Below are 25,214 nucleotides of genomic sequence, written 5' to 3' on the forward strand. Positions count from 1 at the left end.
TTCTTTCTTTCTTTTTTTTTACTTATGTTACCTTACGTTGCGGTGTAAGTTAAGTTCTGATAGGAACGCGGAAATACCATAGATATGTATACACGTTTATTTACACTTGTGTATGGTAGACATATATTTAATTTAAAGGAAACGAATGTGCACATTCCTCAGAAGCCACAATACAAATAAGTACAAGATTGCCAATTATTACTTTAGAAGAATTGATATTTCTTTCTTTGATTATTTATAAAAATAAGAACTATCTATACATAAAAAGTATATATATATATAAATATATATATATATAAATATATAAATCCATATATATATATATATATACATAAAAATATTATAATATATCATTACATAATCTTATGTTTGGCTTATGCGAGTTAACGATGTAAGTAAAACAAAAAAAAACAAAAAAAAAAAAAATTGTGTGTGAATAAAGTTTCAAAATCTGAATTCAAGCGAGTCCTTTTTCTTAAATAAAGAGCGTCTCGTCAAAATTTCGATATCGTTGCCGCTCGTGTTAGGTTTTAAAGTCGGTGTCGACGAGTAAGTATGCATACTAAACGAGCACTTAGCCACGTTTCGAGACGCCACCGGAACAGACGCGCTCTGTCGTCGACGCCTGCGCGATTCCCACGCAAATAATCTTCTCCCAAACGACGAGAACATAGGCTGCCGCGGCGTTTACGTGTCCGAAATGATTCGTTCGCAAAGGTAGCGGTCCTGTTCCGAACATGGTATAATTGGGTTACTTTCAGCGGTTCCCGTTGCGTCACGTTAATCAATTACGCTTCAACATCTTCACGCTTCTCACTGCCACGTCTCTCTTTTCTGTTCGATTTTCACACACTAATAGCATCGCAACATGCATCACCGTGTGAAAAAGACAAAACCGACGCAAGAGCTGTTTTACGATAAAGTCAGTAATCGGGGGAACACGTTGGAACGAGTTCAGCGTTCCGAAGGGGGATCGCTCGCCAAGCCGGATCGCAGATGGAGATTCCGACGAGAGATCGATAGACGAGAATCGAGACATTTCACAGTGACCGAACAATCGTCTCGGCGCGATCCAGCTTCGCGAACAGCCGAGGATTAGCGGTGGGACTGATACGATATATCGAAAACGTCGAGGCGATCGAGTCTCGAGGAGAGAAAGAAAGGTGGTTTTCGGGTGGTTATCGAAAGGATACGCTAGCTGTTTGGTATCAGTCCCGTCGCTGGCGAGGATCCGTGTGGTGGCAAGCGACGGTAGCAGGCGGTACACAGGTATCCAGCACAGGTGGAACAACGTACGGTTTAGTCTGTGTTGCGTGTTACTGTCCCCCCCCTATCTGATTGAATGTAATTGACTAGAAAACAATGAATGAGGATTCGGCGGGTGACGTGGCTGTTAATGTGTTGCAGGGGGGGTGGGAGACAATCGGGAGCATGTTGGCGCTACAACTGGTCATGTGGTGGTTCAGGGTCCAGGGCGTTTTTCGTGCAGTCTCTGCGGAAGCGTATACAAGCACCTTGCTTCGCTGACCCAGCACCTTGAAATGCATCGCAACCAGACAACCTGCATCCTATGTAACACCACTCTCAGTCGTAGAACCGACCTGCGGCGTCACATGCGTTTGAAACATAACATACACTTGCCAAAAAAGATACATTTGCGAAAAAATATCCAGAAGCAGCGCAGCTCGAAGGAAGAATTGGACTCGTAGATTTCAGTTTCGATACGCCGAGAAACATTGCTTCTCGCTCCGCCCTGGTTCTCCCTGTGTTCTTCTTCTCTACTTGAACCATTCGAGTCGGGACACTCTTTCTTTCCTTCGACATTCTTTTTCTTTTCGACCTCCTTTCGTTACGTCGAACGTTCATTTTCTCTATTTCCTTTTTTTTTTCTTTACTTTTCTTTCGTACGCAATTAGCTACCTCGACGAGTTGTCAAAGCCTTTTTTTTTTTTTTTTTCGTTCGGCGAAAAGTAGGAGGTTTCGCGCGTACCATGGAACGCGTCGCTGAACCATCGTAGATCTACTTAATCATCGATGCATTGTCGTTCGATACTTGAGCCGATCGTTGCGAAAGCGCTGCGAGTATTATGTTCCTGCGTTATCAGTTTTATGTTCCTAAGCCCTTGACGTTGATAGAAGGTACGCGATGGTACTGCGACAGGTACGATTAGAAGAGATTAGAGACGTGCAAGCCCGTGACGAGCATCGGCCCCCGACTCGTATCGATCGTAATTCGTTCGACCGAGTTCGTACCGGTTCGGACGAAGTTGCTACCGTTGATCCTGAAAGTTCGCGTCTCGGGGACCCGCTCGAGCGGGCTCGCACATTTCTAGGAAAAATGAAAGACTCGAATCGAGGTGAAGTTCATCGTGCCGATTTTTTTGTTGTGATACGCTATCCGAAGTTCTAATAAAAGCGCGGCGCCGGATGCCCACTCGAGTCTACGCGCCCACGAATCTGACTCGATCGTCGAGAAGACTTTCGTAACGAGCGGCTCATCGCGAGATAACGCGCGTTTCGTGCGTAAAGTATTAAAGTTTGTGCAGGTAATCTCTAGTATTAATCGAACGTTCAAGCGTAATACAGCATGTTCGAGGACAGTAACATGTGACTTAGTTTATTTATCATTTACCGATCTCAGTTTCGTAACGTCCAACGCTGTGTACTCTGTCGAGGACTCGAAACGCACGAAATCCGTTGATCGAACCGGAGATTTATTTTCCTCCCCCCTGGAGAAAAACAACAATGTCGTTTAATTTCATTCTCATTCCGTGATCCAGCACACATACCTCCGTTATTACGCGCGTGTACTTCCGGGCTTTGGGATCGAACGATCGAGGTTTTGCTTTACTCGAACTCTAAAACAGCTGCGAGACTTGGAAATGTACAATGAGCCACGGAAGCATTTCTACGCTCTCGACCGTTGACTTTGAACGGGTGATATATTTTTCACAAAAAAAAAAAAAAGAAAGAAAAAAAAATTCATTCTGTTGACTTCGAAACAGCCCATCGATGAAAGTGATTAACGTAAAACTCGATCCCATCGCTAGTTAACACGTTGACGCCGGCGCAGGGTGCAGACACCGAACGCCAGCGTCGACGCGTTAAGAGACACGCGTTTAGTCGTCGATATATAACGTTGTTAAGCGATAAAGCGTCTTCAACTCTGTAAGGATTCTAGTCATTACTGTACAGTGCTTTAGGCGGTCGCTGAATCGTTTAATCGCTTTTTGTCGTACTCGTAACTGGTACCGATACGCGAATCGATTGTTCCGTGGATCTCTGTTACGCGTCTGATCGTCACCGTTAGGATCTCCGCGACGACTGTTGGCGTTCGCGAGAAATATTACCGGAATAATAATAATAATTACAGTTGCGGATCGCGTGCAAACAAAACTGATACCTATTCGTTAGGTGAGAAATAATAGCGTATACGAAGCACGAGATATCCATATCAATAGAATTACAGTGTTCCAAGGCGACGATAAACTCGAATCGTGCATCCAAGTCGACGCCAGGGCTTGGCAAACTTTTATCTACTCGTCGATCGGTAAACAGGAGTTCGAATTTCAAAGTGAAAATTCATGGTTAGCCGAGCAACGATTCGACGGAGTAGAAATTTTGCCAATCACTGGTCGACGCGCGAGATGCAGCGTCTTGCGAGATCTTTGGACGCGAACGAAACGAATCGTGGCCAAATGTTGCATGACAGACGCTGTACTCGTGTAAAAATGCACACAGTGTACGTAGTAGCGCTCGACTGTACGCAAAGATCTACCCTGGTTAGATGCGAAAGGATCATTCCCATCGCTGTTTACGTTCTTCGGCTCGAGACGACGTCTGCGGAAGATTTCATCGAACTTTGATTACCGATACAAACGAGAAACTGTTATATTTTCGATTCCATCTCGACGGGAGTATTGTTCCATTAGAAAGATAGGTCGATTCTTGGATATTCTTCGCGTATAGTCGAGCGCTATTGTACGAGATTCAAGACGAAACGCGTAAAATCGTCCATAGAGAAAGTTCGAATGTTACACTGACTCTGTTTACACGCCCGTTATTCGCGTGCTCGATTTTTCTTTGCGATCCAAGATGAACTTAGCTGCTTCGAAGGAGCGCATAGACAGTGCCTTACACACAACTATCTAGTTTTGCAGTTTACATATACTGTATATTGACTTTCCAGATGTTTACCACAGTTGAACGCGTATAAGAGACTATAAGAGAACCAGTAGTTTTTGTTCCTTTCGCCGGTGGCTTCGTGTAAACATTGTCTTTGTGTACGAAATTAAACGAAAACGATATCTTCGTTGATCGACCGATCCGGAACGACGGGAATACAAATTTGTTCGATCGACACAGTTCGGGAACTTTGAATAACTACGCCACAGCTAACCGTTGATTTCTCGTAGAAAACTATTTTTCTATCCGTGGCAACCCCACCCCCGTTTTGCATCGAATCGGAGCGTAGCCTCTATTCGCTCGAATCTTCTTTTTGTCGCGATTAATAGAGCCGAGAGTCGCGTTAGGACCGGTGGAAACCATAAGCGGCATTATCCCAACGAGACGGGGCAACGAAACGCGTCGAAGCTCCGTTGCTCGGTTTTCGACTCCACCGCGTTAGACCACCGTAAAAATATGCGTACGTTGTTATCGCTAAGTAATTTATCGTGTCCAAGTGTAGCGAGTAAATATCTTTGATCGAAAAACTCGTGCGAACCAGAACGATATTTAACCGTATACGAGGATTTTGGAAACGGCGGCGAAATTATATTCGGCGACGCAAGCTTTCGCACGAGTTTCGAAGCTCTCTCTTTCGTGATCGTTTACGATGGCGATCGATTGAAAAAAATCGAACTTTTGCAAATTGTTGTCCATTGTGTATCGCTTTGTAACGATTGGTTCGATTCCAATGATCAACATTGTTTGAGTATCTTATATTGTAAGTCATACGTGTACGTTGCTGTATCTATCCCCAATAAATAAATGAATATCTAAGAAACGTCTAATAAATAATTGCGTCTAGGAGGTGAACGAGCTACGCTGTAGCGTTTCGCGAAAGTACGTTCGAACTTTGGCAGGTGCGGCGAATCGGAAAATTCTAAAAGTTCGATTTTTTTTTCGATCACGTGCATTTCTATTTCTACATCGAAAATTTATTTCGGTCAAAGGTTAGACGGATTCTGTACGTTTATTCTTTTTTTTTTTTCATTGATTTTGCTTCGATTTATTGTACGCGATAAATTCGTAAAGTTTAGGCAATCCGTTTCCACCGTAGCAAATAATACGTACACGTACTTTTTTTTGAAAGAAATGAAACGTGTTTGTACACGATCATGCACTTAGTAGTAGAATTGTGTAGGTTTGTACGTATAGATGTTCGTTGTTAAGGATCGCACGAAACCTCGTTAAAAAGAGAGAGAGAGAGAGAGAGAGAGAGAGAGAGAGAGAGAGAGAGAGAGAGAGAGGAAAAGGATTTTTCGAGGTATCCTGTAAGGAAACCGATCGAATGTTAAACAAAACTTGTACTTGATTATTAGGAGGCGTTTTTCTCTTAGTTCGTAAGGTATTTAAAGCGACGGTGCGAATTTGTACCAATGTCTCGCACGATAGTTAACGCGTTAAGGATAGTTGACTAAGTTGACCATTTTCACGAGCAACTACCGTCTAATCGTCGTACCGATTGAACGATACTCGACCTATCGTGTCTAATAAAGAGTGCATTTACGGTAACGATCAGTTTGCAATGTGTCACACGCCGGTAGGTTTCGCGAAGAAACTTATACGCGTAGATACCACGCCTACATTTACAGTGAATCCTATTTACGAGGCACCGAAATACTTTGTCCGAGTAAAAGTCGCGTAGTTACCCTCGCCATTGCCCGTAGCAAGCCTCGACGAATTCCTCAACGGCCATGAGACGTTAAACAGGATTCACCGTGTTTCTACGATAATTTTCATTTCATACACGTGTACCGTACGATTAATTGTGCGCAAACGCGAATAAAAGAAATCGTTGAATACCGTCGATAGCCGCAAACTTTTCGTTTCGATTCAAAGATACCTATTACGTACATATATATACTAATTGTGAGCTTGTAAGTGAATTAAAAGCGATATAAAACTATGCTTTAAAATGTTATTACAGCAATGTAAATAAATCGATTTACGATGGAAGCTCTAGTCTTGATGTTTTTAACGAAACGATGAAACAACTACGATCGAATCGCGGAATCAAAAACGATACTCGTGTAGCTACCGAATGTTGGTATAGTCCCAGCCCTAGTTCCGAGCGTATTTCGAGTACTTGAACGTGTTTCGTGGTGGTGTCTAACAGTGTTCTGCTTATGCTGCGTGAATGTGTTCTCGATATCATTTTTTTTTTTGTTTGTCGATGACTTTTTGTAGTTTATCGAACGGGTCTGGACCGCGATAGATGTAAATATCGTGTATCGTTTCGACTGATCGGGAAAAGGGCTGCTATTTAATCCTTTTTTTTTTTTTTTAAATATTTTCTCTCGTAAGGATTATCCCGAGATTCTTGAGGTTGATGGTTAGAAATACTTAAAAGTAAAAGTATAGTATTAAATATACTTTCGAGATGGTTTTACTTGGTTGTTTCTAGCGGGAATCGGGACTTGGGATGGCAACAAAGTGCAATATGTACACTACCGTTCATAAGTATTTGGATATCTGGTGGACTTTATCCGATACCGTGCAATTTGCATGTTGAAACAACTTTCAAACAACTACTCATCCTCGTTGTTCACTCGTTCGTTTGTTTCTTTCTTTGATAAGGGTACGTAATCAGTTTTACATCGATTATTGTACTTATCGGTACAGTCTTGCTTGTTACAATTCACCAGTCTTGCACATATGTGTTCTTCTTCTATGTCACATTTACATCGTTTTACATCAATCCTTAACTTCTTACATTACCATGCTTTACATTACTCGGCTCGGTTACCTCGGGATCGCTAAGTACCGTAGCTACGATTAACCATAGCTACAGCCCCTGATGGTTCGTGGTTCACTTTAATCGGCGTCGTTCTTCCAAATCTGTAGCTTTTCTCAGACTGTCAAGTTCTTTGCTTACTACCGCAGATCTTTGTTCGCGAATTTAGCGATTGCACTAAGGAACCCGACGCATCGACTGCTGTTTGCCTAATCGAATACCCGTCTTTCGTTCAAGTTTTAATAGAAGAATGTTATCCTACGATTAATTCTTTTTCTTTCACAAGTACTGCTAGTCGAAATGGAACGAAGGGAACGCCTGCATCGCTTCAGCTCCATGTTTGTCTCTAACGAATGAAATGTATACAAGGTTCTAGATTTGAATCATCCATAATAATTAAAAAAGAGTAGCGTAGAAACACTTGGGGTCGCCGCACTCGAGTGCCTCTGCGGAATCACATTTTCTTGAACTTTAATTATCGTTCGTTCATATATTTTTTTTAATTAATTTTATTTTAACGATAACGTGAAAGCGTTGAAATTCTTATGGACGGCAGTGTACGTATCAGCGTGTTCTCGAGCTAGAGCATTTAGCGGTTAAGGACGATACTAAAGTACTGTAAGGATTGGATATCCTGGTTAACGTTAATTTGTGCATCGACGAGGAAGTCTGAATTCTGGAGGCATACTGATAAAGTCATTTGCATCGATAGCTTAATACTTTATTCCTCGTTTGAGTACAATTCTGCATAAATGAATGAGTGTTAGCGTTACTAAATGAAATGATTCATTGCGTTACAAGAACTGTTATAGAACAATGCCGGAAAAGGTCTCGATTCGAATATACATCACGCAGCGTATTATAATATTATTGTAGTTAGTTATAAGAAGAAATAAATTTATAGAGCCACGCACAAGGACACCGCCATGGAGTTTGCACTCGCCAGGATCGTTCTGCAATATATGCGGTATATCGTTCACAACGCCGCACGCTCTTCTACGGCACGTTACATCGAAACACGAGGAATCGCCAAGCTCTACCGCGTACTGCAATATTTGCAAGCGATTTTTCAAAACGAAGTGGAGTCTGGCCACTCATAACAGCAAATATCATAGAAGAGACTTTTGAATTGTTTGACATTCTATTTGATCGATGAGCTGTATAAAATTCGGATCGGGTCCCGCTGTCACGCAAACGTCGAATATTTAACGAAATTAAAGTAATGATACGACACGATCCCGTCGCGTCTACACCTGTATCCGAGGTTTCGCAAAACAATTATAGAATCGCAACCGAAGAAACTTTCCAATCGATAAAGTAGACACTAGGACCTTACGACTACATTTTGTTGATTTAAATATTTATTTCACGTTTAAGTGAAATTTTTTATATTATTTTTGTGCCTGATCTAGTACATTTCATGGTATGAATAATTACATTTCGAACTGAGGAATGTCATTATAAGCCGCCCCTTAATGCGAGTACTAAATGCAACACCGATCCACCTTGAACTTTATAATCGTGCGCTGTTTTTTCATCGTTCCTAGAAAACAACAAAACATTTTGTACATTTATTTTCTAGTTTTAACGCTTAGACGATCTCGTTTTTCTTGTAAGATGTCTTCTAAGTGTTAAGGATGCACCTACGCGTTTTACTTTAAGCAACCTGAGTTTTATATCGTAAGACACATTTGATGAAAAGAAGCAGGAAAAAAAAAAAATAACGTTGAAACATCCTAATTGATGGAACAGGAACAAGGAGACCAAAACAACTATGCGAGCCAGATTCAGTAAGGACTGTAGAAAGTCACTTTCCAGAGTATGTACCATCTACGCCAAAGAAGACAAATGCTACGAGAAGATGTAGGGTTTGCGCATCTAAAGGTCTACGAAAGGAATCCCGTTACTATTGCGCTTACTGTAATGTAGGGTTATGCGTTACCCCTTGCTTTAAGGAATATCACACTATGTCTGACTACAAATAAAACGTATCACCGCATTTTTTTTTCTACAGAAATCAATCCTCATATTATATAAATTATTTCTACACACAATTACACTTACATTTGTTTGCCAGAAAATATTAATCGCTGCTGTGGCGGTGGTATACCTTCCTTCTCTTCCACTCTTTCCTTAATCCTTTCTACCTTATCTGTAGGTTCTATATCTATTTCAATCTGTAAGAACCGTCGATACCAATATTTATAATGACTACGAATTTTTCCATATGCCCGTTTATTATTTAACAAAGTAACCCTAAATACTACTCTAACTTGTAAAAATAAGTTATAGACGATACGTCAAATATCAAATTTTGTACTTTTAGATGGCAACGCTATCGCGGTAGGAGAGGTTATCGCTTCCAAAATTTGTCTTATTTTGCAATTATAGATTAGACGATATAATTTTATGCATTTAGTTGTCGAATTGATAATTTATCGAAATTAAACATCATTTGGCTATTACTTGCCTCCTTTCCCGTGAGAGTCTGAAAAAAGGTTAGAATGTAAGATCAGAATTTTGCCGAAACTAGTCATAACTGTCGTAACTTCAACTTCGTCAATTGCCGTTCTTACCTTAACCTTAATCAGCATCTTTTATAGATTAGAAGATAATTTATATATTACTGCTGGATTACAGCCTAAAAACTACTGACACACAGATATAATGCGACTCTTTGAATAAAACTTCTGTTATATCGAACTATACCTAATATCGAGTTAAAGCTTCCCGTGTCTCCATCTAACGGAAGATTCGTAAACTTACAACATACATTATTTTTTTTTAGTTGCAAAAGTAATTTTTAATTTTATTAATTTTTACGAAAGTTCTTGATATTTCGAGTAATTAAAAATACTACAATTTCATAAAATTATGTAGTGCATTACATTGCTTACAAATTTGACCAATGCCAATGTACATAATTAGGTAAACAAAACTTCCATCGATTTATGTAAATAGAATTTATTTATAACTTTAGGATAAGTATATCAATTAACGTTATTCATAGTATTAAATAGCAGTATATGTAATGTATGTTAAAATCATATAACGATATTCTCACATAGTAGTCAGTAAAGGATATTCTTTTTACAAAATAAAACATTATAAATAAAAATCCCTAATTTGTTACATTTTTAATTTTTCTTCCTGAGTAATAAGTTGATTCTTTATCTTTTGCAAAAGCTCCTTTTTAACAGAGTCTGGTACAAGTGTTCTTGCTCTAGTCGTAACAATGGAAAGTAATTTGTCGTATGTAATATCGTGACCATGTTCTTTTATTAACTCCTTGCAGATTAATTTTACTTGATCTCTCCAACCACATTCCACTAATCGACGACGTAATAATTCTTTTAGTCTAGAAGAAAAATGATAATACGATATACCAAAGTTTTCATATTTTCCCATATCAGTAAAATAAAATTCCTTTAGAAGATATTTCGTTATAAGAAATATTAAATTAATTAAGAACAGACAATATAACATTCAAATTAATCTTTATATACTCTAAATTATACTACTCGATATTAAAATGTTTATTTAAACATATTTATTAAGCTACTTGCCCGTCTCGATCGCCAACCATAACTAATCTTTGATGCGGAGTAGTCTTCATTAAGAATTTTATTTTTATCCACGTTTGTATTAACAAAATTTGTGTTTATTTTAACAATTTCGTTAGCGAGAATTGCACCGGTCGATGCAGTACTGTTGACATTAAAGAAAGGTTATGTTTTGTTTTATCTTTGAAGCTTCATAACCTAACTTTATTTCGTCTCATCGAATCGCAAAATACTCAAACATAATCGAGGATTATGGGAATGCTGTTTGGATCGATCTTCTTTTGAAATCTAGTCACCACTATTTACTTGCAAACGCTGCAGCTGTGTGCAAGTGGAATATTTATCATTCGTAAGTAGATATGGAAGATTTTACTGTCGTAAAATACGTGATTTTTGTCTTACGACATACATTACGTATTAAAAGTCGTTTACGCGATAGTAAATTATCTATCAATTTAATTATTTAATTTTTTCTTATTTAATAACATTCTAGATAATGGCTTCGGCTAGAGTCATGAATTGCATTCTGTACAGAAGACTCGTACCTGTATGTAGCCTAACAAATGTACGTATTCTTTCCCATTTTGGTGGATTATCCAGCATTCAGCAAAGCGTATCCTATAGTACAAAGAGAACACTAACTAAATCCGATAGCAATGAGAATGAGAATAAAGTTCAAGTTGGATTTGCGGAAGTAGGTAAATCTCATGTTGGTATTAAATTGCAAGTATTCAAAAATCTACATCTCCTTGAATGTTAATTTCTTTCAGTTAGAGAGAACACAAAATCTATCGGATACTTAAGCATAATAGTTGGTGGAATAGGAATTACAGGTTTAATGTTCTATGTAATTTTCAATGAATTATTCTCCAGTAAAAGTCCGAATAATGTCTACAGTAAAGCACTAAATATCTGCATAAAACATCCTAAAGTGGTAGATGCTCTTGGAGAGCCTATAAAAGCATACGGAGAAGAAAGTCGACGCGGACGTCGAACTCACGTGAGGTAAGACTGTGGATTCTTTATATTTAAGTTAGTCTTTATAAACGATATTCGTTATATAACTTTGCAGTCACGCGGTCTTCGAAAAGGATGGGGTGCGACATATGAGAATGAAATTTTATATCCAAGGTATACGAAGACGCGGCACCGTAAATTTAGAAGTGCAAGAAGTAAGTTATCCTCAGAATTTTTTACGATATTTAATTTTTACATCTATACCATGTATTTAATTCGATTGCAGAACGAATCTGGTAACTACGTGTATACGTACTTGTACGTCCTTATAGACGATATAATGCGAACTGCTATAAAAATAGAAGATAACAGAGCCGAATACCAGAATCACAGCGATGACACAGAATTCGATTTAAGCTAATATTTTAAACCCGTCTAAGTAGTATATTTTATACATCGTATACAGGTGCATGTAACCGACTATTGGCAATAACATTTTGAATATACTTCAGTGAATTAACAAATAAAATTGTGGTGTCTTATTCACTCGCGAGCTACTGCGAAATATTCGCGAACGGGTATTTTTGTTTCGCGTCATAATTCGTTCCCGCGAAACAGATGAGCAACATCATTTCTCTTTGAAGACAATGCTCTTTAAATAGTCATTGCGTTCGAAAAATTCTCGGAATGTAGGTTGACACGACTTCAGCTTTCGTTAATATTTATCGAAGTTTAAACTTAGTGAGTCACCCTTTCATCGTTCGATCCGTTGAAAGTAATTTTTATTCTTACAAGGAAATCTTGTACTTATTATACACACGCTTAGCTGAATGCTATAAGAACCGTTGAATGGCCGTGTTGAAAATTATCAATGACCGTGACCCGAGCTTCGCGTGTTAGGAGATTTTAATTTAAGATGAATTCACAGAGTTTCGAAAGTACATTCGTTTATCATATTCGTGGATTATATTTCGCTCAACACTGGCGCCTAGCCTGAAGAATGTGCGGTATGTATAAAACAGCGCGAATTCCGATGCGCGAGAAGAATCAGTAGCGTGCAACGAGTAGAGTGCGAGCCAAGAACTCGAATAGAGAACAGCGTTAAAGAAGCGTGACTCAAGAGGCTTTCGTTATCGAATTGTTTCATGTTTATTTAATTTTAAAACAGAGCGGCGCATTGCTATGCGTCCGTGCAAAAAGGCGGGCGTATCGTTACTGTTAGTAACCGCCTAAAAATTAACCGAAGGCTGCGGGGAGATCCAGCCTTGTCTCGTTAGCATCGTTCTCGATGCCAGATGATTCTCTGACAGTCGCTCATCTACTTGCGACCAGATCGACACGAGGCGTCGTCTCTATCAGTTCGCGCTTGTGTTTAAAATGCGGCGTGATATCATCCGCGACGCGGTCAGAAAACACTTGTAATAGTAATTACAACCGTAAACACTTGCGAAATAATTTTTCAACAATTGTCGTCGGTGTCGTCGAATAGTGTATGCAACGGTTTATTTACAATTCTCAACGCGTTTTCTTTCTGTCATGCGTCGGATAAGATAAATTGCGGTTGCGAGATTGAAAAAAGTTTAAGCGAGCCATAATCGTAGGTGTTTCTAGGAATGTTGTGGATATAGATTTTTTTTTTTTTTGCCTCGATAACGAATCGATGGTTTACATAGATCAGGTGCCCTTGGTCGAATAATTACTACCCGCGAGATTCAGGTTTTTCTTTGACTGCTCTGCCGCGGAGAACCGTGTTTCGAGTAACGCATTGGCGCGAGGTTTACGCTGATGAAACATTGGTTCGAGGTGATCTTTGCTTGGAAAAATTGCAGTGTAATGAAAGAATTGGCCGCGGGACGAATCGTATTCACGTTATAATGGGATTGTGCAAGATGAGCAAGTGCTGCTCCTGTTTCTCGCGATTCAGGGCGGTATTCAGGCCCGAAACCGTCACCGACAGCCCTCTGAAGCCGATATGCACCAAACCGGAGTGCCTTCCGCGGCCACCTGCTACGCCTACTCCAGGTAAGCTTTGTTTACTTACGAAAAGCAGCGTCTCTAACTCAGAAGAATCCCGCCGGGAACGATAACTCTCGTTTTCGAGCGAAATACTAGCGTTCGCGGGAATTCCAAGTCGCATTCCGTATATACTGGATCGCAGGTCGTTGCCTTTCAAAAGTATGCGTCATTTAGATACGCGTTACGAATTACGTACGGACGCGTAATGCCATCGACATTCCTATACTCTCGTAAATCACTGCGGATGCGGTCCTTTTATCTCCAGTAAATAGGAGTTCGTTTCTGCGATTGCCCTTTTGCCTCCTCTTTAACGCGCCTGACCCGTAACTGAACGGGGTTAATTGACTATTTATTAAGTAAATGATATCACGAACCGATGCACTGGCACGCGCCAGAAAGAAATTACATTCGACGAACCTTAGGGTCAACCGTACTCCGTTCAGAGATAACGTTATCGAGATGAAATCCTATTTTATCCAGAAACAAATTTCAATACCGAGCGCATTTATAATAATAGCAACAGAATTATTAGAGTACCAGATCGAGTCATTTCGCGTAATATATGCGGACGACTATACTTTGTCGCGACTATTAATAACACGCGTCGTTGCATACTAATTCGCGAAGGACTTCCAAAATTTCCAGCCTTCGGCACGACCGCCGTTTCTTCCGGTACCAACGTAAGACTTATTTTAGGAGATCACGTGCCAGCAAGTGTACGCACCACCGAGTGGTCTTCGATACTCGATACGTTCCCAACGTGTTTCCGATTATCGCTTTTTGAAACATTAGCGTCCTTCGACACCAGCGATTCCCAACTCGAGGCACGGGCTGGAATGTTTAGACGCACGCGGAAGAAAATCGCGTAACGCGAAAAAGGGCGGACAGATGAACAGCGGAGGGCGAGATACCAACGAAAAGTTGCGAAATCAGTTACGTTAACTGGCGGAGACTTATTTCGATCGAAATCCTGTTTTAAGAAGAAGACCACGGTACAAAGAATTACGAGATATTTCCGATTAAATATTTTCGAATATCGGGTTTCGTAATATTAACAAGCACGCCGATATCGTTCCTCGGGGATTCGGTTGATAATACTTTACCAAGGAAAATAAACCCTGGCCCACAGCCAGATGGGAAGCCTCAGCTTCCGCCTCTTTCGCGAACAGTGTAAACATATATAGAGTTTCGCTCGTTTTTTTTCTCTGTACCTGCGTTGCAATTGCGGTTGTACTCGTTTCGAGATAGCATCGAGTCCGGCGACATTCCTCGGAGTTAGAAATGTCCGGTGCATTCGTTACAGTGCTTCCCAACAGGTATGACGTACGACGTCGCGCGCAATAAACAGCGAAGACTCTGTTTACCGATTCCCGTGCCACTTGCTACCACCCACTTGTGCATCCAAACGTTTTCATCAATGGTAATCACAGAATTCCGAAGGCGATTGCTCGTGGGACGCGAATCCAATTTGAAACGATGGAAATGTTTGGTGGAAGCGTTTATTTCATTCTCCCTAATTCGGCGTCACCACTACGGCGTCATGCCGAAAACTACGTATCGGGAAAATGCTAGCGGCATCGCTGTGGTGCCATGCGAAAATTATCAGTCAGTTCTACCTACTGAAAAATCTCGATTCGATGTGCAGATGTATTTATGCCGAAGTATCCTTGCTATTCGAGGCGATTCTTCTTCCTTCTTTCGTAACTTTACAAGGCTAACGCACAATTTTTGTACAGAATTAGCATAATCACTGTCATTAGACAAGGTGTGCCCTACGAACGGGGTTAGCCTCCTCTAGGCGTGTCGCGATGGTAAACTGGGGTTGGGAGGCACTGGGTCAGCTCGCAATACTTGATCGTGAATGGCAGTTATGATTTTCTAGATGACACAGAAAGTTCAAGTTAACGCGTCGCGCGTGGCGGCCTCGAGGCGTGTGCATTGCCATGAATGAAAGTAAAGTTACGCAATCGGCGCCCTGATCGCCGCGAAACATGACGTCAGCCTTAATTGCGCATAGTCCTATTATTATCCGAGCTTTTCCCGAAACGCGCGTCAAGTTTTTCTGACGAGGCGTCTTTTTATGATTCGCGTTCGCTATCGAAATTATGCTCGGGGCTGAGATAACGATTCTCGACTAGTTTCCAGAGGGGATAGCGTTAGCGTAAGAGTACGAGAAGGAAGCAGGATCCGCGATTTAAAGCGCGAAGAGCGTAATTTATTGCAAGATACGGATCTTCGAAATTCCGCGGTTCTTTAAAACATTCGTTTCCTCGCTCGATAGCACGGCAATGCCACGTGCCGACCGGAATGCTAATTTTTATGCAACATATTGCCGCCTGGGTGACGCGAAAAAGTGCAGCACAAAGACGACTCGTATCGGCGAGGCTGCTGGATATCGTAAAGGTCGTCGCGAATGCCTTCAGGATCGAAACGAATAAACGTCATAGGGAATTAATAAATTGCGATTGTCTCGCTTGTACGCGTCGCGATCGAAATTATCGTCAGCCGTCATCGACCGTTACGGATAATCCGGATTCTAGAACGGTTGTGCGTACCTGTATATATAGCAGCGCGGGCTCGCATCGTTATTTTTAATCGAAAACAATACCTATAGGTACCGTTCGCGCCATAACTTCTCGCGTGGCGGCCTCACCGACTGACTCACTGAAATAGCGTCGGTTTCGTGCGAAACCGGTTGAAGTAATCGAATGACGACCGTGACTGCGCGCAAGGTACCTTGTAACGCGATCGTTTGACACGATATTTATTATATAATTAGCCAACCTGGTCCGTCCCGTCGGTTATTACGCAATTAATCAATATTTACTGCTAATTGATCCAGGGGGATATTATAATCGCGTTAATGGATTATTATACCGGAGGGTGGATGCTCGGCCGCGATGGAATCTTCAATTATGAAACTTACCGATCGTAAAGCCTCCCGAAGATTAAACGGCGGCTCGATAAATCTTCTTTCAAGCGTTTCGCTTTTCCGACGAATAGCAAGCTTAACGCGCCGTAATCGGCGGAGGCTTCTCCCGTTCCTCGCTTATCCGATCGACGATCGGTTGACACACCGTTAACGCGTGTTTGCGGAAACGCATTCCATCGTCTCACCTCTCCTGCGCGCTCTTGTCGCGCCGAATGCCTCCTGTTTGTTCCGTGAACGCAGATTTTTCATTAGCCGCGAAGTCACTGTTTTCCTTGTTAGGTAACTGTCGTTTCGTTTTTCGATCGTATGAGTTTACAAATCGCCCTCGAGGAAAGAATCCTTCGACCACGGCCGATCGGAACCGGGTGACGGTCATTGTTGGACCTCGTTTTTCTCTGCGTCGCATATGGACACGATCCGATCGTTTGTCTACGGCCGCCTTCTTCGTGGATTAAGTTGTTACAAAAAAAAATCCAGATTCCTGCAGCCGTGCGAGGCTAATGGAGCAATTACCGATTCCCAACTCGGCGAACGCGTCAGCGTTTCGGTGTAACGACTCTTTCAACGAAAAACGATACGTGGCATTTCGCCGATCTCGTTGACCGCCTTTTGAACCGCGCGATCAAACCATCCCCCGCGACTTTCCACCTGTCCATCGGATACCACCTTTTAGAGGCGTAATTAGCGATCGTCGATAAAGAACGATCGACCGACTCGTTCGACGCTCGGGAATAAATAACGCGAAGTAATTGACGGGATGAAAAGTAGGTGACTCCTACTAGTATCGGAGTCATCGATGACACCATGTATGGCCGCGCTTGCCGATGCAGAAAAGTCCTTGAGTGAACTCCTAGAACGCAGCAACCCACCCGACGCGGCGCGCCGCGACGCACCGCTTTTCCTTCCTCTTCGTCGACGAGGAGCGGCCTTTCAGTGATTTCACGGAACTCTTCGAAAGCGAAAGACCTCGGCGCGATTGCCGTCGATGGATTCAGTCTTTCGTTCGTTTTCGAGGGACGAGTTCGCCTTCCCCGATCCTCGAAGGATGTTTTATAGATTCTACGATCGCTACCGGCCTTTCAATGATCGCCGATTCAGACCGTTTCCGTTCAGATTTTACTGTAAGTGAATCGCACTCGACATCTCAACGCCTCGTTCACTTTTATTTTATTTTTTAACCGATTTCGAAAAGGAAGAGGTTACTCGATTCGACGTGTATATCTCTTTTTATTTTTATTTTTTTTTTTTATTCCTATTTTTACACCGTTCGCGACCGTTTCGACCCCTGATCAGAAAGCGTCCTGGCATAAAAACGCAAGCATTTATAACTTTGCAACCATCCGTCTAAACTTTTGTATATTTCCCGTCTCGTTCGTCCACCGCGAGGACTTGGCCGCGAAAGGGTTAATAATTCACGGTTCGACCGCAGCTCGATCGCGTCTGGCAGTCTGCCACGAGCGCAAATTTAGCAACGAGTGCGTACCAGGATGCTCGCCGGTTCCTTAGAAAATTTCGTTACGTAACCATCGTCATCCTTGGACGTCCATCTCCGTCTGTCGAACAGGTGAAACTTGAGAGAGTGCAAGTGGCTGGGACCTTCGAGTTTATTTTCCAGTTGTTTCGACTGTGAATACGAAATCACATCTGCTCGTAGGGGAGGACTTTGGAGTTCCCGTTCTGACGATCTTGGACGTGGACCCGTGCATCCCCGAAAATGGAGAGAATCACAGGACGTCCAGATACGACCTGATGACGCGACAGGACGACAAGGCTAGGTTGGTCGTCAGACGTGGACAGGAGTTCTACTTGCACCTGACTTTGTCCAGGGATTACGATCCCAACATCGACGGTATGTCGCTGATTTTCACGTTGGATGGGATCGAGAAGCCTCAGTATGGCCACGGAACCCTCGTCGCGACCCCTGTTCTCTATCCGGGGGAGGTTTCCGAGGGCTCCTGGCAAGCCACCATCGACGCCATTCAGGCGAACTTTCTTCGATTGAAGGTAAGCGAATCCCTTATGCCTCTCGATCGGCCTTTCGTCAGGGTTACGGACGAGATGAATCCTCTCTGTGTTACCAGATTGTACCAAACGCAAACGCCATAATAGGCAAGTGGAACATGGACATCGACACCAAGAACAAGAACTTGGACGGGGCTGTCAGCTATACGATGAAGAATCCCTTTTATCTGATTTTCAATCCGTGGAGCGAAGGTATCGAAATTTAATTTCATCGTTAACTCGTTGCGGCGCAAGATCTTTGACATTTCTTCCAAGGAGAGGCAGCAAAGCACAGATTCCTGAATCATGTTTTAGGTGACGTGGTGTACCTGGAGGATGAAGATCAGCGCCAGGAATACGTGATGGCGGAGGACGGTTTGATATGGCGCGGAAGTTACAATCGCCTGAGACCAACGGTTTGGAAATATTCGCAGTTCGAGCGCGATATATTGGACTGCGCCCTGCATCTGATGATCCAAGTCGGGAGAGTTCGAAGTTCCGGAAGGGGCGACCCCGTTGTCATATCTCGCATTTTGTCCGCGGCTGTGAGTACCGGAGAGGACTCACTCGTTCCACTTTATCGAAAACTTGTAAATATTCTCTCTGCTTTAGGTAAACTCCCCGGACGACAGCGGGGCGGTGATGGGTAATTGGTCCGACGATTTTGGGGGTGGGACACCGCCGACCAAATGGCTGGGCTCTCAGAAGATCCTTCAGCAGTACTACAAGACCAAGAAGCCTGTCAAGTACGGCCAATGCTGGGTGTTTGCGGGTGTCCTGGCCACCGTGTGTCGCACCCTGGGACTTCCTTGTCGGGTGGTGACCAACTATGCGAGTGCCCACGACACTCAGAGCAGCTTGACCGTTGATTATTTCGTCGACGAAGAGGGGAGGATCATGGAGGAGCTGAACAGCGATTCCATATGGCGAGTCTAATCGTCTCGTACTTTCGATTGTACAAAGGAGACTAGAGATGCTCACGTTTCTTTATCTTCGTTGCAGGAATTTCCACGTGTGGAATGAAGTTTGGATGCAGCGAATGGATCTGTCGGCCGATTGTTCGGGTTGGCAAGCAATCGACGCGACGCCTCAGGAGTTGAGCGAAGACGCGTACCGTTGCGGGCCGGCTTCGGTGGCTGCTGTGAAAAAGGGCGAGGTTCTCCGCCCTTACGACAACGGTTTCCTCTTTGCCGAGGTGAACGCTGACAAAGTGTTCTGGCGGTACAACGGGCCGACCCAACCGTTGAAGTTGATTCGAAAGGACGTCTACGGGTGAGTATTTGGAGTGGCCTTCTTTCGTCCTTGCATGTTTGTAAAACTTGAACTTTTCATTTTTTACTTTTTGGCTTTTAGAATCGGTCAGTTTATCAGCACGAAAGCGGTGGGAAAATGGGCGAGGGAGGATATCACTGGAACGTACAAGTATCCAGAAAGTAGGTGCCTTTATGCCAGCTAACCCTTTATTCGGTCCACGTGCGTTTGTTACGTTGGTTTCTTTCCTCAGAGTCGGACGAAGAACGGGCCGCCATGTTGAAGGCGCTGCGGCAAAGCCAGTCGTTGTTCAGCCGTTACTACCTCAACGAGGAGTTCAACGACATCCATTTCAGCTTCGAGCTCCGCGACGATATCGTGATCGGACAGCCATTCAGGTCTGTAGTTTTTGTTAAAACGTTACGATGGAGGAAATCACTGATACAGGTGTCTCGCTGATCCGTGTTACAGCGTCGTGCTGCTGATCAAAAATAGAAGCACGAACCAAGAGTACCGGGTGTCCGTGATCTTGAGGGTGGAGACGGTTTTGTACACCGGTAGAGTCGGAGACCCGGTGAAACGATTGAGCATAGATCGACTGGTGAGACCTGGGGTCCTCGAAGAGGTGCGCATGGAGGTTTCTTGGGAGGAATATGGGCCTAGATTGCTGAACCAGTGCGCGTTCAACATTTCCTGCCTGGCTACGGTCAAGGACACCAATTACGAGTACTTTGCGCAGGACGACTTCCGCGTTCGGAAACCGGACATTAAAATCCTGGTGCGTATTACTATACTTTCTATACGTGGAAACGTCGAATCTATCGTTTAATTTAGACGAATTTCTTCGATAAACGTAGACTGATTGTACGTTCGAGAGATCGAGAAGTTAGGTTACGTGGCGTACAAGTTCACGTATAGATTTTTAAATCAAAGTACCGTCTTTCGCAGGTGGAGAACGAGCCCGTGGTCGGCGAGACGTTGAACGCGAGGGCCAAGTTTAAGAACCCGTTGCCCCTCACCTTGAGAAAGTGTAGATTCTTGATCGAGGGACCCGGTCTCGAGGAACAATTGAAAATAAAACTGACGGAAACCGTGGACGTCGACGCGTTCGCCGAGTGTTCCTTCTCCATGGTACCGAAATTCGAGGGTCGAGCGACGATCGCCGCCAAGTTTTACTCGAAAGAGCTCGAGGACGTCGACGGTTTCGTCAACTTCATGGTGAAACCCGCGAGGCCTGTTGCCAACGGCGAGTAACGAGTCCTCGAATATACGAGCGAACGATCGCCAAATATGTGTTCGTAGGTCTTTCGCGAAGCTCTCAAGTATTTATTTCTGTTACTTTGTATACAATAAATTATTCGAATGGAACGTAGAGTAACTAATTTTAGGGGGAGGGCTGCTGAGAAAGTTTACATCTTACGTTTAACCTTGCTTGAATCGGACGATCGTACGATAGAATTCGGGGTCGTGGAACGCGTCAGCTCCGACTGAATTGGAGACGAGAATTACGAATGCTTCTTCTGGATATTGTTTCGTTGTCGGGATCCACGAGACGAACTGACAAATGGAGGGCATTCCGAGTAAACGTCGGAGGCAACAGAGCGTACCGGTTGGAAGCGAGCTGGTGCGTTAGGGCAATAAAAAATTCAATCGACAGAGAACTAACTGAGCCGGCTACTACCGGCTACGCGCGACGGGGCAATATTAACGAGCGGCAATCGAGGGAGTCGCTATGTCGAGCCCGCGATTATTCGAAATAAGAGAAGGACGGTTAAAGAGCGGATCGGACGAGCCTTAGAAAAAGAAGATGAACACGGCCAGGACGACGATGAACCTTCACGACCGTATACGCACGACATTGACGCGAGCCATGCATCATCATCTAGGAAATTAATGTTGAAATATAGCTGGGGCGATGAATGACCGCGATAGCGAGGGGGTCTCGGCGAGGAACGCGAGCTTTGTCCGCGCCTCTGAAAAAGAAACCATCGAACCAGCCCGAGGAAAGAAACTCGAAGTCTGTCGCAGACTGTGAGAACTTGAATCGATTAACCGTCGAGTCGATCGCGTGGACTCGGTCGTTAATTCCCTCACGAGAGTTAAGACGGATCGAGAGGATCGACGAAAGCACGAATCAGACTTTGTGTTATTCTTCGCGTTCGATTTACTACCGTACGAGGGAACGGGGCGCGGGTAATCTCTAGTAGCCGGGAGGAATGCGGGACTCGCTCGCTTCGGGATCACTCGGTGGCAAGGTAATATTTTCGTAGCGGGTATTCGAGCACCGATTAAGGGAATACGGAGAAAAGGGAACGCAACGATAAGCTGGTAGCAAGTGAAGACGAATACGAGGAACGTGGAAGGGGAAGAAAAATGGTGAACGAAAGGTCAGAGCCGAGAGGAGGACGGAAGAGGGACGAGGAAAAGAAAGAGGGAACCAGGGAGCGAGGAAGAACGACATGGAAGATAGCAGTGAGATATGTCTAAATACATAACCGTGACACGTGATGGACGTGTTGCGGCCCCTGTCTACAGGGGTCTCGAAGAAGCCTACGGGGCCCGTACCGATCTCCATTTGGATCCACGGGATTCTGGACTCGGCACCCTGCTACGCGCTATGCATCAACACCCAAGATCCATCCCATTATACCTCATCAAAATAACAAACACGCCTTCCATGCTAAACCAACATTCTTTTGTTCCCATCGAATCCCGGGATCCATCAGAATCACCGCGGACAGTGCGTCAGTGACGTATATGCTTTCGTGTAGCCAACGGCCATAGGGGGTCCAGCAGGCCCGCAAGAATCCGAGAAGATATCCTGAAATATTGCTCGATGGCGGGAGGTCGAGGGTGTGACCCAGCTTTCCAAAACTTCTCCAGACTCTCGTTCTTCTCCCTCGTTGCTCTATCTCTTGCTAATCCTTTCTGCGCTAATTGAATAATAAAACTGCGTGTAAGTTTGTTCTATCGTCTAATAAAGAGATCGAGAAAATGATTCTCCCAGAGTACGAAATCTCGACGTGTTTATCTTTATTTGGTTAATCTTTATCGAGTCATTGCAATTTACGCTTATCTTGATGCTCTCACGAAGAAGATACAGGGTGACCCTGTTCGCTCAGCAATCGGTTCACTCAGTTTGGGTATACGTTTCTAGATGGCACCACAGCCCTCGAATCGTTGAAGGTAATCCTCGAACGAAACCTCTGGAATTCAGCGAGCGAAACGTTTATCTTTACCTTTCATTGGATCATAGATCAGTTTCGGTCAAAAGATCTGACTGAATAAACGATAAACGAAACCGTCGGTGTTCACGTGCCGACCAGCTGATCATCTTTTATACTGGCCAGTTCTACTAATTCTGGCATCGTCTAACGTACCGTACCTCTTCTACGCAAACTTCAATTTTTTTCAATGATTACAGCTAATCGAAATTGACATTAACGTAACAGAAGCGACATAAATTAGCAACATAAGTAGAAATGGCGAGTAATGGTCGGACACGCCGGTCAAGTCGTACACGTGCGAGTGAACACTCGCGGAGTTCAGCAATCGGAAATATCGATCGAAACACCCGAGTTACGGAAAACAAAAGTCACCTACCGATTCGCGAAGGAACACGCGGTCGAATGCGAACGACATAAAGTAAATATGTGTCCCGCGCGGGGCACAGGTAGTTCTTACATACTTTCTAGAAATGTTTTCCGATTCGATACAGCGCGTTCGTTCTCTTACGTGGCGCGTTTCATCGTCGACCAGCCACGTTAGACTTAATGTCGCGATTCGAAGCAGCGCGCATCCAGCCGCATGCACGTGTAAGTAATGTTTCCTGTCATCAGGAAAACTCACCGTAGTAAAAGTCTCGAAACGGTTACGGGCTTCCCTTTTACGTCCCCGGGCCCTTCATTTCTCGCGCAACGGGGAGACCCTCCGCTAACTCTCGAAATTTATTTCCCCGGTCGAACAACGCAACGAACGACGCCGATTCGCGACGGAACGATAATTAGAAAACGGTACGCCAGCAGTGACTTTTTCCTTCCGCGGAGCTGACTTCGATTAAGGTCGATGGATGTATTAGGGGGACCGAAAAGTAATCATTTCAAGTAATCAATTTAAGAAATCTTAAACACTAATCAACGAAATAATGTTCCTTTCTAAAAAAAGTCCTTCGATTTTTCATTGAACAACTTGTCCAAGTCGAAGACATTTTGATTACTTGTCGGTCTACCTAATACAAAGCTTCTTCTATATTTTTGAATAAAATAGCGAACCATCCCCAGGAATTGCCTTACTTTAACTAGTCTATCGTCGAACAGTGAATCCTTCGAGTCGCAGCTCGATCAGGCCCGTGACATGCCTCGACAGTTCGGCAGTTTGCTTTGCTCTGTTTGCTCGAGGATTCCCCGCTCGGTTACGTTTTGTCCAAACAAGGGGTGAATGACTGAGTAACGACGAGAAGAAAGGTGAAATTCATCGGGTCGACGCGTCCGTCCGGACACAATGTTCCCGCGGCTAGAAAGGATCCGAGAGCCGAGTGACCATCGAGCTTCGTCTCGAGCATAAAGAACCGCGAGCCACTCGGTAAAACGGCGAGACCGAGTCGTTACACGGTGTTTTCATTCGCCGTCTATTAATAAATTTCGCCCGTCTCGAGGGCTGCCATCGTCGCGTCGAATTTGAATCTAATTTGCATCGCGACCGAACGGTTGTTTACTCACGTCCAGGCCGAACAGTTGCGACCGGCTGGCGTATTTGCGCGTGGATTTGGTCGACGGCGTAGAAAGGAGCGGCCGCACTCCGCCTTTCTACGTATCGTCGAGCGTAGGGTGTCGCAGAGGGATCGTAGGAGGGATCCAGAAGACGGGACGCGGCCAGGACGAAAACAGGGAGCGAGAAATGGCGCGCTGGCTTATTACGCATGCACCCCGTTCGGCAAAAAGGACTCCTCCGCTGGTTGACTGACTGATTGACTGACTGACTGACTGACTGACTGACTGACGCGCGTACCTCGCTCGTCCTGCAGCCACCCTCGCGGTTCAATACAAATACACGGAGCCAAATATTGTTCTATCGATCTCCTGTTAGCGGCGGGACTGATACAACGAACGGGTGCCTGACAGCCAAGTGTCATTTCGAATAGAACTAGAAAGGAAAGGAAAAAGCAAAGCGATACCTCCGATAATCACCAAGGGCCCATAGACTCCATTATTCGATGATCGTAATCATGGATTTCCTTCTGTCGAACGCTGCAGCATGCGTAAAGACAGGCGGCGAGCGAACAGAGCCGAAAGAAGATCGCTCGAGGGCCGGGGCATCGAGGTTTCGACGATTTCGATGCGCATTCGAAAGGCGAGAAACGTTTTGAAAAAACGAGCCTTAATAACCCGGGTTGCCGCTTGTTAGCGGTTTGGTAACCGATTTACGAGAGCTGTCGAGCTGCGAGGGAAACAGTGGATTGAACCGGTTCGCGAAATCGACGCACTTGGAAGGATATGTATTTATCCCGGACAAAAAGAGCAGAGGACAAAGGACCTGA

General features: G+C 43.9%; 5 protein-coding genes across 7 annotated transcripts in view; 3 read left to right on the plus strand and 2 right to left on the minus strand.

The window, feature by feature from the left end:
* LOC128880155 (protein bric-a-brac 2-like) overlaps window positions 1-8,957 on the plus strand; it is a 28,365-nt gene extending 19,408 nt beyond the window's left edge. The window contains exon 6 of one of the 2 annotated variants that reach the window (XM_054129917.1): window positions 1,408-4,728. In XM_054129917.1, the coding sequence (XP_053985892.1) occupies window positions 1,408-1,709 (302 nt within the window). In that variant the 3' untranslated portion in view covers window positions 1,710-4,728. Of the gene's footprint in view, window positions 1-1,407; window positions 4,729-8,710 lie in introns of those variants that run through there. The other variant, XM_054129918.1, reaches the window with a different exon arrangement.
* On the minus strand, window positions 7,664-9,701 carry LOC128880158 (NEDD8). Its single transcript, XM_054129923.1, has 4 exons — window positions 9,535-9,701; window positions 9,429-9,446; window positions 9,023-9,135; window positions 7,664-8,501 (listed from the first exon to the last, which is right to left on the minus strand). Exons 1-4 carry the CDS (start codon window positions 9,550-9,552, stop codon window positions 8,417-8,419), a joined length of 234 nt encoding a protein of 77 aa, XP_053985898.1. The 5' UTR covers window positions 9,553-9,701; the 3' UTR covers window positions 7,664-8,416.
* A 286-nt stretch (window positions 9,702-9,987) lies between these two features.
* LOC128880157 (transcription and mRNA export factor ENY2) lies at window positions 9,988-10,720 on the minus strand. Its single transcript, XM_054129922.1, has 2 exons — window positions 10,525-10,720; window positions 9,988-10,316 (listed from the first exon to the last, which is right to left on the minus strand). The coding sequence occupies exons 1-2, from the start codon at window positions 10,572-10,574 to the stop codon at window positions 10,088-10,090; spliced, it is 279 nt and encodes a 92-aa protein (XP_053985897.1). The 5' UTR covers window positions 10,575-10,720; the 3' UTR covers window positions 9,988-10,087.
* Window positions 10,721-10,727: 7 nt separating this feature from the next.
* Window positions 10,728-12,023, plus strand: LOC128880156 (mitochondrial import inner membrane translocase subunit Tim21). Its single transcript, XM_054129921.1, has 5 exons — window positions 10,728-10,870; window positions 11,015-11,219; window positions 11,292-11,526; window positions 11,594-11,693; window positions 11,765-12,023. Exons 2-5 carry the CDS (start codon window positions 11,018-11,020, stop codon window positions 11,897-11,899), a joined length of 672 nt encoding a protein of 223 aa, XP_053985896.1. The 5' UTR covers window positions 10,728-10,870; window positions 11,015-11,017; the 3' UTR covers window positions 11,900-12,023.
* Window positions 12,024-12,734: 711 nt separating this feature from the next.
* On the plus strand, window positions 12,735-22,714 carry LOC128880154 (annulin). Of its 2 annotated transcripts, none has more exons than XM_054129912.1 (10): window positions 12,735-13,500; window positions 18,081-18,430; window positions 18,508-18,640; window positions 18,743-18,972; window positions 19,040-19,353; window positions 19,430-19,699; window positions 19,781-19,860; window positions 19,932-20,076; window positions 20,150-20,456; window positions 20,627-22,714. In XM_054129912.1, exons 1-10 carry the CDS (start codon window positions 13,353-13,355, stop codon window positions 20,930-20,932), a joined length of 2,283 nt encoding a protein of 760 aa, XP_053985887.1. In that variant the 5' UTR covers window positions 12,735-13,352; the 3' UTR covers window positions 20,933-22,714. The 2 variants fall into 2 exon arrangements, with proteins under 2 accessions (XP_053985887.1, XP_053985888.1); XM_054129913.1 differs by lacking the exon at window positions 12,735-13,500 and adding an exon at window positions 17,152-17,547.
* The last annotated feature ends 2,500 nt before the right edge of the window (window positions 22,715-25,214 follow it).

Source organism: Hylaeus volcanicus, chromosome 7 (assembly GCF_026283585.1).
Source record: "Hylaeus volcanicus isolate JK05 chromosome 7, UHH_iyHylVolc1.0_haploid, whole genome shotgun sequence".
Classification (NCBI taxonomy): Eukaryota; Metazoa; Arthropoda; class Insecta; order Hymenoptera; family Colletidae; genus Hylaeus; species Hylaeus volcanicus.